At 48.9% G+C, this 17,938-nt stretch overlaps 1 protein-coding gene across 1 annotated transcript in view; it reads left to right on the top strand.

The window, feature by feature from the left end:
• btv (beethoven) overlaps nucleotides 1-17,938 on the top strand; it is a 231,462-nt gene extending 213,524 nt beyond the window's left edge. Inside the window, exons 68-69 of the mRNA XM_068355462.1 lie at nucleotides 3,206-3,407; nucleotides 17,263-17,938. Coding sequence (XP_068211563.1) covers nucleotides 3,206-3,407; nucleotides 17,263-17,418 — 358 coding nt within the window. The 3' untranslated portion in view covers nucleotides 17,419-17,938. The remainder of the gene's footprint in view (nucleotides 1-3,205; nucleotides 3,408-17,262) is intronic.

Below are 17,938 nucleotides of genomic sequence, written 5' to 3'. Positions count from 1 at the left end.
TCAGTGCGTGGTTGTTAAATACGCGGCAGTTGAGTCGGCCAAAGGCGGATTGGGCTGCCCTGATCCTGTTCTCCGCGTCCTTTTTGCTTGTGGGAGCTGATGTTAGGATGCTCCCTAGGTAGGAGAACTGGTCCACCTGTTCTAACGGTTGGTCATTCACTGTGGTATTGAAGTTTGGGAGCATCAGTCCTGATGGTTGTTGAACGAGGGCCTTGGTTTTGTCTGTGTTGACTTGCATCCCAAAACGTTCGTAGGCAGAGTTGTATGCATCAGCTAACGACTGCAGGTCCTCTGCCGTCTGACCTGGGGTGGCATTGTCGTCAGCATACTGCAGTTCTCGCACTGCACACAAGGTGGTCTTGGTTCTGGCGCGGAGTCTAGCGAGGTTGAAAGCGCCTCCATCCATGCGGAAACGTAGGTCGACTGAGGGTGTGTCTGGGGGAATCTCGTTGAGCATTGCTGCGGTGTATAGCGAGAAACACGTCGGGGCCAGAACACAGCCCTGCTTCAGGCCGCCGTTGATGGGGAATGGGTCCGAAAGAGAGTTCTGGTGGCAGACTCTCCCAACCATTCCGTCATGGAGGGCACGCACCAGCTTGACAAAATCGGGTGGGCAGCCATATCTTTTGAGGACAACCCACATGGCAGGTCGAGGTACTTTGTCGAAGGCCTTTTTCAAATCCCAGAAGATGAACATTATGGGCTGTTGTTGTTCGAGGCTCTTCTCTTGTAGTTGTCGCGCACAGAAGATCATGTCTATGGTCCCGCGGGAAGGTCGAAAGCCGCACTGGGACTCTGGCAGGACGTCTTCTGCGAGAATAAGGAGGCGGTCAAGGACAATCCGAGTGAAAATCTTACTCGCGATGCTTAGTAGTGATATTCCCCGGTAGTTGTTACAGTTCTCCCTGTCTCCCTTCTTGAAGATGGTAATGATGTTTGCATCGCGGAAGTCACTAGGGAGGGTCTTGGTCTCCCATATTTTCAGTATAAGGAGCATCAAACGGTTCCTCAAACCGGGGCCACCGTGAGTGAGGAGCTCCAACGGGATGTTGTCTGGCCCTGGGGCTTTGCCGGGCTTCATGCGCTGCAGGGCCTTGTTGAAGTCATGGATGGAGGGTGGTAGTGCCATCCAGTGACGGACGGGATGCTGCGGGGTCATTCGCAGGAGATCGTCTGGGGTGTCTGCTTGGTCATTGAGGAGGTTCTCAAAGTGAGACCTCCACCTGGCCAGGATGCCCTCGCTGTCGGTGATGGTCGTGGCCCCATCCGCGTCCTTCAGGCTGCCCACTGTTGACTGTGTGGGACCGAATATTTCCTTTGTTGCTGCATAGAAGCTACGTGGGTCACGTTGGTCAGCGAAACTCTGTATTTCTGCAGCTTTTCTTTGCCACCAGGTGTTCTGGGCTTTACGGATCCCTCTTTGGCAACCAGCTTCAGCCACCTTGTGAGCACATTTGTTAGCTGCTGTTGGTTGGTTTTCCAAAGTCAGGCGTGCTTGTCATTTGGTTTCAATGACAAGAGAGATGGTAGCATCATTCTCATCAAACCAATCCTGCCGTTTTTTGGTGGTGTAGCCTAGTGTTTCCTCCGCGGCATGGGCCATGGTGCTCAACAGTGGCCTGACCTACGGGGTCTGCGAGGTGTTGTTCGCAGGCCTCCTTGTAGTTCTGTGCCACCTGTGGGTTGCGGAGCTTACTACAATCAAAGCGTTGGTGTGGTATGCTGTCAGGTGCCCTTCTGGGTGGTCGTAGGGTCGTCACGGAGAGTCGGGAGATGAGGAGTCTGTGGTCCGTCCAGCAGTCGTCCGCTCTTTATTATATATCACACTATAATTTACACAATAGTACCATAATAATGTACAGTATTATAGCAGTAAAAAACCTGCCCCGTTGTTTTTAGATTAGGAAACTATTCTAGTAGCCTATAACTAACATAATTTAAAAAAGGGCGTTGTAAATTCCTTTTTTAAATTTTGAATTATGCATCAAACTAAAAGTTACGCAATAAAACAATGATAATGGATTAAAGAAGCAGAAAACAGCTAAAATCAATAGGTAGTAGGTTGGCCAGGACACTAGCCACCCGGCGATATACTAATATTAGAGAGTTATGGGGTCCTTTGACATCCAGACAGTACTGCATTGGATCCTTCTCTCTGGTTACGGTTTACTTTCTCTTTGTCTACACAAACATCAAATAATATGGCCTATTCTTTACAGACTCTCCTCTGCCCTCTTACACCTGACAACACTGAGATTACCAAACAATTCTTCTTCACTCAAGGGGTTAACTACTGCACTGTAATTGTTCAGTGGTCACTTTCCTCTTGGTAAGGGTAGAAGAGAGACTAGCTATGGTAAGCAGCTCTTCTAGGAGAGGGACACTCCAAAATCAAACCATTGTTCTCTAGTCTTGGGTAGTGCCATAGCCTCTGTACCATAGTCTTCCACTGTCTTGGGTTAGAGTTCTCTTGCCTGAGGGTACACTCGGGCACACTATTCTATCTATTTTCTCTTCCTCTTGCTTTGTTTAAGTTTTTATAGTATACAGTATATAGGAAATGTTACTCTTCTTGAAATATTTTATTTTTCCTTGTTTCCTTTCCTCACTGGGCTATTTTCCCTGTTCGGGCCCCTGGGCTTATAGCATCCTGCTTTTGCAACTAGGGTTGTAGCTTAACAAGCAATAATAATAATAATAAAAACTTTAAAAAAAACTCAGGGACGGGTAGGTACCCGGCTACCTACCTATGCCAACCCTAACAAAAAACTATCTTACAATTACAGTTATCAGGAAATACTGCATATCCTTGGCTTCTTCCATTAATATCCTTCCAACAAGATGATTTACTAGCACATCTATTCAATCTGAAAGAAAAGGCAAAGGATAAAAAATAGCCACATTGAGACAGAAGAGTAGTATGTGTGTACTGAACTGTGGCTGAAGTCAAAGTGGAGGTTACTCTGCCTAGCAAGGTGGCAGGCTCTACCCTCCACCCAGCAGCAACTATAACTACCACATTAAAAGTTTAAACAGCCATTTCTAACTTTGCCAAAGTCATGCTCCTATTAAAGGGTCATCATTTGTATTCGTGTAGGAAGAACTCATGGTTTATCAATGGTCAATTTACCAAATATGAAGAGCATATAACAGACTCATTTTGCTGTAGCTTGACATTCATTTGTGCTGCTGCTGTTTTTTTCAGAGAATATGGAACATCAATGGACAACTTGGAATTTATTACATCATGGTCTCGAGGGGGTATACCTAACGCAAAACTTGCAATGAAGTGGTCTGGCCTACAAATGGAAGGAGCTAGTTTTGATGGATCTCGTCTGCTGCATAACTCTCATGATTCACCTAGCATTGCTGTTGCTCCACTGTGTATGGTAGCTTGGATGCCTAAGGTATTCCTCTTGTCATATTATGTAGTTTAATTCTGTAATATCTTTTTCACCTTAAATGCTAGAATAATGGACAAACAGTATTTGTAAAGAAAACCTAGCAACTTTTTCATGTCCTATTTTCTTTGTAAGTAATGAGTTTTATTTTTGTTATTCATTTACATTTTATTTTGCTATTACCGATATACAAACCTTTCGTCATTTCAAAATTGGAATGTTCAGCAGCTCTGGAATGGTAATTAAATCGATAACAAGGTAGTTGGTTAATGACATGAGACATGAGGGGGGAAGTCCTGCCCACATATTTGTCACAGAATAGTCACTTTTGTCCATCACTGCAATGAGTACGGACATACGCTAGCAACTGTTGGATCGTTTACTTTTGTAAAGCATAAGTTAACAATGTGGTGAAGTGGAATTTGTTCGTATGAGGATAAAAACCCTTGTATCCCATGTGTTGTGTACCTTAGTAAGAGGGTAATTGTGAAGAGACCCCCCACTCATGGAAGGGATTTAAAGATTCTGAACAAGTGCCGCCTGTACCTGCGTAGCTGAAAATTAAAATTATTCATCTGGCAGGCACACCTGGCACTGACAGTGTCGCCCTAGTGGTGACCTGTATGTAGCACAGGTTCAGTGAGTGTCCCCCTTTTGACAAAACCCTAGCGTAGTTGTTTGTGTTGTGGTGGAGTCAGCTCATGTAGCTTCTTCCTATGAGTGAGCGTAGTCATTATCTGTCGACAAGACTATGACTCTTGTGTGACGCTAATAAAGAATAGTTGGTAAGGTGAAATACCTGTAAATGATATTAGCTTTCTCTTGCTCCTCTGCCAACCTCTTTATCAGACACTTCTTCCTTAGGAGGATAAGATGTAGAAGGAAATAGTCTTATGGGAAGACCTTTCACTAGAATTTCCTTAGGATTTATAGCGATTGCTCTCCTCCTTTGGTAGGAATGAAGGTACTCGCCCACTAAGTGGTACCTTTAGAGTTGGGCAGACAGCGCGTTAGCCATTGTTACAGCTGATGCTTTTTTACCGGGTGCAGTCTTACTCAGAGTGAACACCAGCATGTAGGACATGGGAGGTTTGGAGTACAATATATAGCCACCTTTCCCGTTCTTATAGTGGTATTCTTATCCTGGTGCACTGCTTTTTATCATATGAACTCTGCTGCCAATGGTACTTTTAGGGTCAGTTAGCGAAGCTTAAGCCTGTTGCAACAGCCACTGCTGTTTCATTTGTTGCAGGTGAACCTGGACCGATCTGGTTATTCTCTAGTACTGATACCGAGATTTTGCACGGGGGTCAATAACCGATCGTGAGCCTGGTTTGTCAGGGGAGAAGAAACAATTCCCAGATTGGTTTTAGAAGATCCTGTATCTGGCCTTGTTGTCCATTGACTGATTAATGTTCGGTCCAGGGTTATACCTTTCAGGCACAGATGATAGTAGTCCTATGACTAGGATAGGTGCTGGACTCCTTGTCTACCTCTTAGGTGGGTGACTAGTTGGTGGTGAAAGTGTATGCTGTGTATCAGAACTCCATCCACCATCCGGTACCCCTCACAAACTCTGGTCTTTTGAGAGAGACTGCAATGAAGCCTTAGGAGGCATTCACACCATATGTTTGGTTTGAACAATGTCCAACCCTCCAAATCCCAGCAATAACCACCTGGGAGATTTTCCTTGTGGTAGCACATTTATTCTTAATAGGAACCACTGAACCACTCTTGGTAGCAAACCAGAATTATTATTAATTAGAGGGAGTTTGCTCTCTCTTCTTCCCCCTTCTTCGGACACTACTAGGAAGAAATTATAGTTTCATATGAGAGAGGCTACTCTCAAAGTGTTCCTTTGGACTTCTTACAAGTGATCTCCTTTGGGAGGACATAAGAGATCTTGCATAAGATTTTGGTCAGCTAGATCTAATGTGACACAGGTTATTCCCTCAGCCTAAGAAAGAAATCCATTTGACTTCTCCATGAGGAAATATTAGGCCTTGAACCACAATCGATCCTTTTGTCAAGTGGTTTGTGAGCCAAATATGACTTCTCTCAATTGATTGAATGAATGGTCCCGGCTGGGACCCAACCGTGACTTTGTAACCAGGCAAAGGCGAGACATTTTACCAACCTACCCTGTTCCTCCCATGACATAGGAGGAGCATCTTTACATTTAGAGAGTTGATCTCCTCTATTAAGAGAGTAAAGAAGCTCATCCACTGACCAATTCCTTCTGGGTCCGTCAAGCAGTGTGTGATCTTGGAGTGACAGCTATCACTGTGGCTCTGGTGGAAGATAACATGTCTGACACCCACCAATCACCAGCATTTTGTGGCTCTGGTGGAAGATAACATATCTGACACCCACCAACCACCAGCACTTTTTTCAGGTAAGGGTATGGTATAAGGTATCCTTGAAGCCACACCCCTTATCTGGGAAGAAGCAATTAATTTCACCCATCGACCAGTTTCCCAGGATTTGGGCTGGACTGTGTGCCTGGTAAGCCAGATACTTCTAAACTACTGGCAGCAGGTAACAGTACCTCCAGGGATTGAGTACCTGCACCGTCCAGGTAGGGTGGACCCTGTGATAGGGATTGAGTACCTGCACTTTGTGGGTAGGGTGGATCCTAATCCTCCATCACATTAGTTACTTTTGTGTGAAAATCTGGAGTGCCCTCAAATTGAGTGGTGTCCCATTGTGCAAGCACTCTAGAGTAGTTCCTGTAGTTCATATTGAAGGTGTCTTCTGGCCTGAACACTTTTCATCAGATCACAGATTCCATTGCCAGACCATACCGATGAAGCTTCTCGATAAAGTTATCGTCCTATTAGTCGGGAGAACAGTCCATGCTCCGAGTATGGTTCGAGCAGTCTTGCTTACCCAGGGTCCTAACTCCCATCGCAGGGTTGATCATCATCCTCAGAGTATTGGAGGACACAATCCTTCCTAAATTGAAGAGGGTATCATAAGTCTATCAAGACTGTCTCCTTTTTGCATTAGAAAGAGAATAATAAAAGAGGTTCCTTGGTATTGTGTGGATCCCTCCTCAGCACAATGGTCCATGTTCCAAGCAAGCTTCAAACACTTGCATAGCTATCCTGGGACTTAGGTCCTAGAGATGGATGATTCTTGTCCTCAGGAAACGTTTGCAACATGTCTTTTGTTAACCTGAGGAGGGCTTCCATGTGAGAGTAAGAGTTTCAAGCTCTTTGTCATGTCAAACTTCGAGGGATGGTGGTTCTGTCACCTTTGTTGTCTCAGTCTTTGTAATGAAGACTCAATACCAGTCAGTCTCAAACACTTAGAGATCTTTTCGATCCTATCCCTCTGTATAAGTTGACATGAAGATGGCTGGTGTTATGTCAGGACCATTTAGTGCTACTTGAGGAAGGCTACACCTCATGAACAAGTATCGCAGTCTTCTTATTGACTTCAGCAGGAACAAGAAGGAAATGTCCAGACACTGCTCTGGTTTGGTGAAGATGCTTGCTTACAGATGTGACTTTGGTCAGTGTAGACCAATGTTATCTCAAGGAAGAACTCGCAAGACCAACCAGTAGCCCTGTTGTTAACTTATCAACATATTTGAAGCTGAAGGTTATGATTGGGGGTCTTGGACCACCTTTTCTTTTTTCCACCTTATGGAAATGGCCTACAGGCTCTTGAATCCCATGGGTCCTGAGATGGCTGCTGTGTAGTTGTGTAATTCTCCCAGTTTCCTTAAGGAACTTGGTTTGCACACCTTCTTAGATACAGTGTTTGGCTTAAGTCTCAAGGAGAGGTAGCATGTCTGACTCTTCTACCTCATAATTGTTCCAATCTTGAGGAAATGTAGTAGCCAAAACTGGTACATGCTGGTTAGACATGTAATGGTGATAAATAACACGATGGAGAAGTGTAATTTATCCCAATTTGTGTTAAAATATGTGAAAAATTACAAAGCATGCATCCAAAAATAAGCTGCTGCCGTTGACTTCAGCGGATTGTGTTATTAAATTTAGACTTACCATGACGATACATTGATATATTTATTCTTTCACATTGTTTATTGACAAAAAATATATCTGATGGAAAAATATAGGTTAGTAAATAAGTTTCGATTCACATTACTTGGTAATTATTTGAGAACAATGAAAGTGATCGGACAAAAATACTTTGAACCAATCAGGTATCAGGAACCTTTCCGAGCTAAAAGGGCACCTCTATGAGTCTGTGCAAATATGCACCGCTAAAAAAAATACACTATAGTTTCCTTCGATTCCCTTTGCTTAGGACATTCCTCAGTGGTCTTCGGAGGGGGGAACCTGCGAGGTTTTCAAGGCACTTGTCGAAGCCTTGGCAGTAGGAGCTGAAGGCTCCTCTAGAGAAGGTACAGAAACCGGACATTGGTCCGGAGGCACTACCTCAATGTCATGAGGGTTGAAGGGATAGATCATTATCTCCCTGGGTGAGCGTAAGTCCCTACTCGCCCTAGGCCGGATGATGTCAGAGTGAGGTGATGTTACGCCTTTTCTGGCTCTTAGTGATGACCTTTACCTTCATGGGAGTAGAGGGTAGGTTGCCCATGTAAGAGTCAGAGGCTTTAGGACCTTCAGCACACAATCGGGGTGGAGGTGATCAGCGTACCTTGTCTGCCATCGACCTCCTTCTAGGGTCTTGACTCCCAACTGACGAACTCGACGAGGGTTCCACGGGAATCCTAGGAGTTGCCTTGATTGGAACGGTCGGAGGTTGTGGCAGTGGAGGAGCCATGTTCAGAGACTTCAGCAGGGTGTAGATGAACGTATTCTCCCATGGAAGAATTTCTGATCCTCTAGGTAAACCCTGAACTTCCCTAGGAGAGTATCCCTTGGGGGGGGGAACTCTAAAAGGAGCTCCAGTCGACAGAGGTGATAACCTCCGAAGCAGAGAATACGTTCCTTCGAACGCGTAAGAAGGTCTGGTCTAGTACATTTGCAAACCTATTAGGAGGCTCTTTGAAACCCTAAGGAAAGGGTTTCTTTGTTCCGCTGGAGGTGGAAGCAGCCGAGGGTCGAGGCGAAGGTGTTGGTACCGCACTTGCTCGCGGTTCCGACATATCTGCACGTGAATTGCTTGTTGAAAACGGTCGATTTGCTCGCTAAATCTATGATTCGCGCGCAAAATCACAAGTTTCATGCGTCCATGGATGCGATTCATGAGCAGAAGTGTTCATAATGGGAGCATGAGGAGCCACACAGGAAGAGGAAGGTTTAACGCCTTCCTGCTGCCTCAGAGAAGCACCTATGTCCGACGACGTCGGCAGCGGAGCCTTCCGAGTAGGAACTACTCTTGTTGGAGAACGTGTCACAGCGGGACGCATTTCCAAGCGGTGTAAGCGAACTCTTTGCTAATACTCCTCAGGCGGTGAAAGGCAGTAGGAGTTTAGCTGGATGTCTGTCTTAGGAATGGTCATCTCTTCATCAGGTCTGATCCGAGGTCCTTTAGAAGGTCTGGTTGAGGGGCTACGCTCGGATGGACTGCGCGTGCGCCTATGTCTACCTCTAGACAAGGATTGTCTATACCTTGATCGTGAACACGCGGTTCGAGATCTCGTCTAACTCTCGTTTGAGAATGGTGTGAACATCGCGAATGCCTATCCCGCGAGTGTGAGCGTCAGCCTCGCAAACGTGAATATTGTTCTTATATGAACAGTACCCTCGCGAGCGTGAATGCTGCCCTCGTGAATGGGAGCGTCGTCCTCGCGAGCGCCATTCTCATGATCTAGATCGCAGAGATCTAGAACACGAGCGTCTGGACCTAGGTCTAGACTGTGCTCGTGATCAGGTTGAACGCGATCGCGAGACTTTTCTTCATGAAGAGAAACGCTTCCGAGGAGAGTGCTGAGTCTCGTGAGTTCCTTCTAGAAGAAGAGCACTCTGATCGTGATGACCTATCACCCTTCTGAACGGTGTTCAGAAGGGTGAGGCGATGGCGATGGTCATCCTTTAGCGTTGCTGGTGGTAGGAGCGCAGGTTTCTGGAAGATCTACACCAGTAACCTGCGGGTTCCTGTGGAGAGAAACAAAGGGTTGAAGGTTAAGGGATGACTATGTCCGAGGAGGGAGAGAGGGTTCGTTGTCAGCAGGGGGCCCTTGGAGATGCAAACGCGAGCCATCACCTTGTGCATGTGTGGAAGGGCCAGGAGAGGGCGAAAGATGGACCTTGCACAGTTCCAAAGTGTGAGATGTCGACGGCACCGGAGAAGAGTCCTTCCTGGCACCACGCTGAAGAAGGTATAGCAGCTCCTCCTTCGAAGGGAGTCCAGAAATCCCCAAGGATGACCACACCTGGAACAACTCTGTAAAGGAGAATGGCTCTCCCTCTCCAACAGCTGGAGGTGAAGTTGCTCCTCTAGAGGAAGCAACGACCCCTCCCAGAATCCCAGGGCTGCCAAGGAGTTAGTCGGTCCGCGCTCCTACTCGATCGACCCTCGGAAGAGCGCGAGCGAGAAGCTTTCGAAAGAGATTTTGGGGTTGCGTGAAGAAGAACGTGCTCTCGTCACCTGAGGGAGAAAGATCGCGCTTTACCGCCACCTTTCTGCGCCGCGCAAATTTCTCCCATGGGGAGGCAGGCCACTCCCTGCACTCTGCGCAGGGCAAACCCTGCTCGCAGCGATGCCCTCTGCATGAAGGACAAAGAGAATGCGGTTTGGTCTCCAATGAAGACATGAAAGTACCACACGCGGCACCCTCGCGTCCTGGACAGGTTCACATGAAGGCGATTGTTAAGAGAACATGCACCCCTGAAAAGAGAAGGCTAAATAAAAAAAAGTCCAATTGTATTCAGGGAGAGGACACGTCCGATCTCTACCTAGCCAAAAGAAAAAGTGACGTCTCTCACTGCTGGGAGAGTATATATATATATATATATAGAGGCTGGGTACCCCCAGCCACCAGTAGCCTACCCGCTCAAGCGTTTCGGCAGGTTTGCTACCTCGCAGTTAAAGTCTAATGGCTACCTTCCAGCTACGCTAGAAGATAATCCATATAATTAACTCCAGGTTTGTTAATATGGGAGCAAAGAAATATCACAAATTTTAAGTAATTTGTATTTTTCCTAACAGTACTTACCTCGAACTACTTTCTTAGGAGTATCTGGGATCTCCTCCCATCCCATCAGAATTTTGTGTAGTTTACCCTACTCCCGTTTTCTATGCGGGGTAATCTCTGGCGGAGTGATACGCGCCCATAGACGACCCGGGGTCAGAGAGCATGCTTGCTCAGGTCTCGATTTCCAGTAAGTTTTGAAAGATAGGTTTCTATTAAGTCCTGTAAGGCACTCGGGATAGGATGGGCGGGCCATAACCCAAAAGTAGTTCGAGGTAAGTACTGTTAGGAAAAATACAAATTACTTAAAATTTGTGATTTGTTCCAACACGGAGTACTTACCTCGAACTACTTTCTTAGGAGACTTATACCTTAGGAGGTGGGAGTGTACCACAGGACCCAGAGACCGTGATGAGGAGAGAAAAGGGGGGAACCTAGATAGGAGGCTAGGTTCTGCTGACCCTCCGTGAGAAAACACGAGAAATAGGGAAAACTACCTAAAAAACTATCTTAGTGTCTAAGTAACTCACCTCTGTAAAAATCCTTAGAGACGTATCCATTCACTGACGATGTAGCCCCTGGTAGTTAAAGGATTTTAGTGTCATTTCAGGGAAGGTAATAAGGGAACAGGGGGGGTTAAGGAAGGAACCTGTGTCTCATGGACACAGGTTCCCTGGGGCTACACCTTTAAATCTTTTGAAGCGCTGAAATGACGGGACCGAGAGAGAATCCGTCCAAGGACCTCCTCGAGCATTCCTTCATGTAGTGAGCTGTGAAGGTTGACTTATTGGCCCAAGTACCCGCCCGCAGGATTTGGCCGACTGCCATGTTCTTCTCAAAGGCCAACGAAGTACTCAAACCTCTGATGTCGTGGGGTCTAGGCTTACCCGGAATAGGAATCCCTACACTACTGTAGGCTCTCATGATCACTTGCCGTAGCCAGGAGGAGATCATGTTTTTGGAGACTGGTTTCTTTACTAATCCTGAAGAAACGAACAGACTCTTGATTTCGGGTCTAAGTCTGGCTCTCCTCTCCCAGTACTTCCATACTGCTCTGATAGGGCACAGCCGCAAGTCCTTCGGGTTGTCTGAATGTGGGATTGCCGGCACCGAAAAGCCTTCAAACTTGGGGTCCAAGACTGCTGGGTTCTGGGTCTTGGCCACGAAGGATGGTACGAACCTGAAGGGAGCTTCACGCCAGCCCTTCAAGTGTGACACCTCGTATGAAAGTTCATGAAGCTCCCCTACCCGTTTTGCTGATGCCAGTGCTAACAGAAAAACTGTCTTGAAGGTGAGCTCCTTGTCTAAGATGTCCTTTAGGGGTTCGAAGGGAGGTTCTGACAGCATGTTCAGGACCCTAGCCACGTCCCACTGAGGCACTCTAACCGCTTGAGGGGGGCATGATTGCTCGAAGCTCTTGATGAGCATTGAGATGTGTCTGGAGGAAGACTTGTCCTAGGGCGGCTCGGACTCCTTTAATGGCTGGGATGGACATATTTACCTCGTCCCTGAGATAGACTCAAGAAGTCAGCTATCTCCGGGATGGAGGCTTTCAACGGCTTGATGTTCTTCCCAGCGCACCACTTCGTGAAGGTAGCCCATTTAGCCTGGTACACAGCGGCTGACGACCGTCTCAGGTAACCTGACATCCTCGTTGCGGTCTTCGCCGAATACCCTTCTTTCCTCAGGAGATGCTCGATAACCTCCACGCGTGAAGGTAGAGGGACCGAGGGTTTTCGTGGAATCTTTGAAAGTGTGGCTGCCGGAGAAGGTCTGACCTGTCCGGAAGGGGCCAAGGTGGAAGGCGTGCCAGTTCCTTTAGATCCGCAAACCACTCTCTCTCCGGCCACCAGGGCGCTACCAAAGTCATCCACAGGTTGTCCGCTCTCCTCACCCTGTTGAGGACTTGTCTGAGCATTCTGAAGGGAGGGAAGGCGTAAACGTCGAGGTTGTCCCAAGGATGCTGGAAGGCGTCCTCGAACACCGCTCCTGGATCTGGCACAGGAGAACAAAACACGGGGAGCTGTGCGTTCAGCCTCGTGGCGAAGAGGTCTATTACTGGCGAGCCCCACTTCTGAATCAGAGTCTTGGCCACTTCTGGATGCAAGGACCACTCGGACCCCACCACTTGACCCATTCTGCTGAGGCCGTTGGCCAGGACGTTCATCTTCCCAGGAATGAACCTGGCCGAGATCTTGATCTGCTCCCTTTCGGCCCATTCCAGGAACTCCAACTTGAGGCCACACAACTCCCTCGATTTTAGTCCTCCTTGCTTCTTTATGTAGGCCACCACCGTGGCGTTGTCGCACATCAGTGCCACGGTGTTTCCCCGGAGCTTCTGAACAAAATCTAGGCATGCCCTTTGCACTGCCATCATTTCCAGTACGTTAATGTGCAGGTTCTTCTCTTCGGCTCCCCATCTTCCTGTGCTGTCGAGGAGATGAGCACCCCAACCCTCCTTGGATGCGTCCGTGAACAGGAGCATCTCTGGAGGGTCGGCCGCGAAGGGCATCCCCTTGAGGGTGTTCGATATGTCGTGCCACCACTCGAGGACCTCTTTCGTTTCCGGGGACATCGGGACCACCTTGTTCGGGGAGTCTCTCGGGTTCCAGGTCTCCTTCAGGTTCCACTGTACTCCCCTGAGTTTGAGGCTCCCCTGTGGGACTAGATTCTCCAATGACTCGAGGTGACCTATCAGTCTCTGCCAGTCCCTGGCTCTCAGTCTCTGCCAGTCCCTGGCTCTCCTGGGCTGACCTGACAGGAAGGGCCGTAGGATCTGGCTCAGGTTGTCCAGAGTCTCCGCAGAAGGGAATGCTCTTGCCAACCGGGAGTCCAGGACCATCCCGAGGTAGGTCATCCTGGTGGAGGGTATCAATTGGGACTTCTCCAGGTTGATGGTGATACCCAGGACGCTGCAGAACTGCAGGAGCTTCGCGCCTTGACCCCTCAGTACTTCCCTTGAGGCTGAAAGCAACAACCAGTCCTCCAGGTACCGAATCAGGCGGATGCCCTGTTTGTCCTCCCAGGCTGAGACTGTCGCGAAGATCCTCGTGGAGACCTGAGGGGCTGTGAACAGACCGAAGCAGAGGATCTTGAACTGTAACGTTTGGGTACTCCATTTTACCCTTAGGTACTTCCTGCTGGAGGGGTGGACAGGGACCTGGAAGTATGCGTCCTTGAGGTCTATGGACATCATGAAGTCGGTCTTGCACACGAACCTGTTGAGGGCTGAGAGTCCTATGACCGGTCTCCAGCCCCCTGTCGCTTTCTCCACCAGGAAGAGTCTGCTGTAGAACCCTGGACCTGGGTTCTTGACTGGTTCCATTGCCCCTTTCGCTAGCATAGCAGAGACCTCTTCTTGCAGGGCCGTCCTTCTCAAGGGGTCCTTCGGTGCCAACCATTCCGCCTGTAGATCTGGTATCAGAGGTGGGGGGTCCACCAGGAAGGGCAACCTGTACCCTTCTTTCAGGACTGTCACGGTCCACGGGTCCGATCCGTGGTCCCGCCATGCTTGCCAAGAATGTTTGAGGCATCCCCCCACCTGAGGCTTCGGCAGGAGTAGGGGGCCTCTCTCCCTATCTCCTTCGAGAGGCGCGGCCCGAACGACCTCTTTTGGCGGCTGAACAGGAGAGCCTGAATGCTGACTACGCAGCCGACGTTCTCCTACGGGAGGGCTGCGAAGGTTGCTGCCAGGATGTAGTAGGGGCGTCTCTCCTGGGCTGGTTAGGTGAGGCGCGAGGAGGGAGAGGGACGTCAGAAGGTGCTCTTCTATGGGTGGGTCTTCTTGCTGGAGGGGTCCTGGGTTCTCTCGCATCCTTTAGTTTCCTCACCTTCTCCACCATCTCTTCCACTTCCTTGAGGGGGAAAACTGACTCGTCCCACAGTGAAAGGCTCCTCAGGGACCTCGCTTCCCTCTCAGGGAGCCGCCTTACAAGTCTACTGAGCACTGTGTCCCTTTTCCTCAGTATCCAGTAGGCAGTTTGTGTTTAGACTGATAGGAAAGGAACTTCAGGGCCTTACCTCCCGGGCTAATCAGCTCCTTCAGCAAGGCCTGATTTTCCGGGATTGCGAAGTCGTGCGAGGACTGGAACCCTACCAGCGTGGAGGCCCACCAATCCAGCCATGATGACATGTGAACCAAGTCCCTGGACAGCTCCTCCATCATGGCAGTCTCCGCCGGGGAGAAACAAACCAGGGCCGTGGTAGCCCTCTCCTCTGCTGCACCCTGTCCCAAGATGGCGACTGCTGGTTCCACTGTGCAGGCCCCCGCGCGGTGTTCTTCCGGGAGGTAGAACTGGGACTGCGTCTTCAGGCCCTGGAGAAGTCTAGAGGCGCTCTGGTTCTTAGGAGCTTCCGCATGGTTGGCCACGATCTTGCTAGCGTGCGCCAATCCCAGCTTCACATCTCTAGCTAAAGGGAGGGCTAGCGAGGGCCTCTGTTGTATAGACGCATCCACCAGCCTGTTAAGGCTCGAGAGCTAGACCTCGTCAGTAGAGGGCTCTGGTTCGTCCAGCCTATGGTGCCGTCGGATGAGGCCTATCACCCTCATGTATGCAGAAACCTCCACTGGCGAACCTTCTTCCCCGTCCTCTACCTTGTCCGTTGGGTGTCCCAGTTCTTGTGACGAAGGACCTCCGACGGGGAGAGCCGTACGAGGAAGAGGTATCCTCCTGGAGTGGTCCAGTCCCCTCGCTTCAGGCAGTAGGACGGCCATCGCCGCTGGAACGGAGGCCTCTGTCCTAGATTTATCTCTTCTTCCGGCGGACCAGGGGTCTGCGGGCTTGCCCGTCGAGGAAAGGTGTTCCTCCCATTCTGGACGATTCATCGAAGATCTTGAGGCCGGGACGCGGCTGCCAGACCAAAGGGGTGACTCTCCCCGCTGGGCGGGTGGAGTCGGAACCTTCGCGGACGTGTGCCTGTCCCTTGGTGCCTGATGAGACTAGTCCCTCCGACGTTCATACTTACTTTCGTCGACAAAACCTACCGGTGAGCGGGGCCTAGGGCTCCATCCCGAGGTGCCCGCGACTGCTGCAGCCCCCAGGAGTTGGCTACGGGGGATGGAGACTCGCACCCATTCTTCCTCCGGCGAAAGGCTTCTCCTGAACTTCCTCCTGAGGATCTGGAACGTCTACTCACGTGGCGGGATCTTGAATGGGAGCGCGAGCGAGATCGCCTCCTGCGGGACCTATCTTGTCATCTCCTATGGTCTCTTGGGGCTCCGTCTTCCGACGAGTAGGAGTAGGCCTTGACCGAGGAGCCCGGAGACCAGTAGGACCTCGTTGGAGGGCCTGAATCTTGCCGCATTGCTGGTGGTTCTGCATGAGGTTCGGCCGGCGACGAAGGCTCCATGAAGTCCGCCGGGAACGTAGCTGAAGGCGTTGGAGGGGAGCGGGGGAGCTCCTCGCTGGGGAACCAGGTCTCAAACTCCTCTTCCATCCTCAGGGGCGATCTGAAGGGCGTCTTCGGAGGCGCCCACACGAGGGTGTCTGATGGCGGCGAGTCGTCCTTCTCGGCGGCACCCTCGGCTGCTGACACACCTGAAAAACCTGCCCAAGAGGCGGGAGAAGAGACTGCCGCCATTTTACCCCACATCGGATCGTCCGAAGAGACGGGACCTGCTTTCACCAAGGCTCCGTCCCCGGATACACACCCGGCCCTCCTCAGGCCCCCCACTTGCCTGGACCGAAGACACAATCCCACTGTCAGGTAAATCAGACTCCTGGGGAACGGCCACAGGCCGCTTCCCCGCAACAGACTTACCTCGACCTCTACACTGGGTAGGAGAAGACGGATTCTGTCCGACGGGAAGCCGGGCGAAGCGACGCTGGATTTCCTAGGGGACCGTCGAGAGGCCTTCTTCTTTTAAGTGCCATATCGCACCCACTGCACTTCATTCCAAGACTCGCACTCCGGACATGTGGCTGTAGGGGAACACACACTGCCCCTACACGACGAACACAAGGAGTGCGTGTCAACTTCGGGCTTAGAGAGGAAAGCGCCACACGATTTGCCGACCACAGGCCCAGGGCAACGACGGGGATGCTCCATAACGCACTAGTATTACACCGCGAGACACAGGAACACGGAGGGAAAGGATAGGGAAGCACATAGGGACCGCGTGATACACAAAGGGGTCGGGGACACAAAGGGTCGCACTGGGTTAAGAGAGAGCGTCGGGGTGTTAACGCCGACGCGACCAAAAACTTACTGGAGATCGAGACCTGAGCAAGCATGCTCTCTGACCCCGGGTCGTCTCTGGGAGCGTATCACTCCGCCAGCGATTACCCCGCATAGAAAACGGAAGTAGGGTAAACTACACAAAATTCTGGTCGGATGGGAGGAGATCCCAGATACTCCTGAGAAAGTAGTTTGAGGTAAGTACTCCGTATTGGAACAATTTTAGTTTTACGGCTAGAAATTGGTGGGGTTAACATGAGATTGAGACAGCACGTCTACCCACTGCTAACTAGCAAAGGGTTGTTTACACCTCACCCAAAAGTTTATGGCTAGATTCCAGCTATGCTGAAAACATAAATCCACAGTAAAGAGCGAAAGGTTTGTGTAGGAACAATGAGCACTTGTATAGGTTGTCACAAAATAAAGTGAAGAGTTTTGAGGAATGCAGGGTTTGCTCAAGCTGATGTTGATAGGCCTCTAACAATTTTATTGCTTTAGTATGATTGATTGAAATATTGAGTCCTAAGGATTTACAGCTACCAGGGTAGTAATTCTACTTTTAATTTAAAGATTTTCAAATTGCCATTAATCCAAGTTTATACATTTCAGGACCTACAAACTCGAGTGTACCACGAGGACCTGTTATCGCTTCCTGTATATTCTTCATCACAAAGAGAGAAAGTGGTTGTCAGTGTAGATGTGCCGTGCTCATTACCCCACCATGAGTGGAGACAGGCAGGCCTTGCATTCTTTCTGAGTACATAAATGTTTGCTCAGCAAATTTTCAATGGTTTACATGTTACTTATATGTTTCTGTATAGCAACTGAAATGGAGTTTTGCTAAAATACTAAATCAGAAGTACAGTATGTAACTTCTCGTATAATTCTGTGTATGAAATTATCTGTATGAAAGTGTAAAGTTTAGAAGTTAGTCTAGTGAGTGAGATTCAACTTCTTTGACAAAGTTTTGAAGTCAAACCCTCAGAAATTAAAATGAACTACCAAAATCAAAATATAAAACTTTGCAAAATTCAAAATAGCCTTCATTTTAATTCGGGCAAAAGTAATTATGTAGTAAATACATAAAGCACAATGAGGAAAACTTCCTATTATTTATAATGACTGTGATTAATTTTAACCTGCTGAAGCTGAAGCATGGGAATAGTAGCAAATATAAAGCATAGTTGATCATTAAATTACATATAAATATATATCATAACACTTATGTATAAATAGCATATATATAAATTTTAATGAATTATATACAAATAAAGATCACAAAGCA

Source organism: Palaemon carinicauda, chromosome 31, assembly GCF_036898095.1.
Source record: "Palaemon carinicauda isolate YSFRI2023 chromosome 31, ASM3689809v2, whole genome shotgun sequence".
NCBI classification, from domain to species: domain Eukaryota; kingdom Metazoa; phylum Arthropoda; class Malacostraca; order Decapoda; family Palaemonidae; genus Palaemon; species Palaemon carinicauda.
This window is presented reverse-complemented; position numbering and strand designations above follow the sequence as displayed.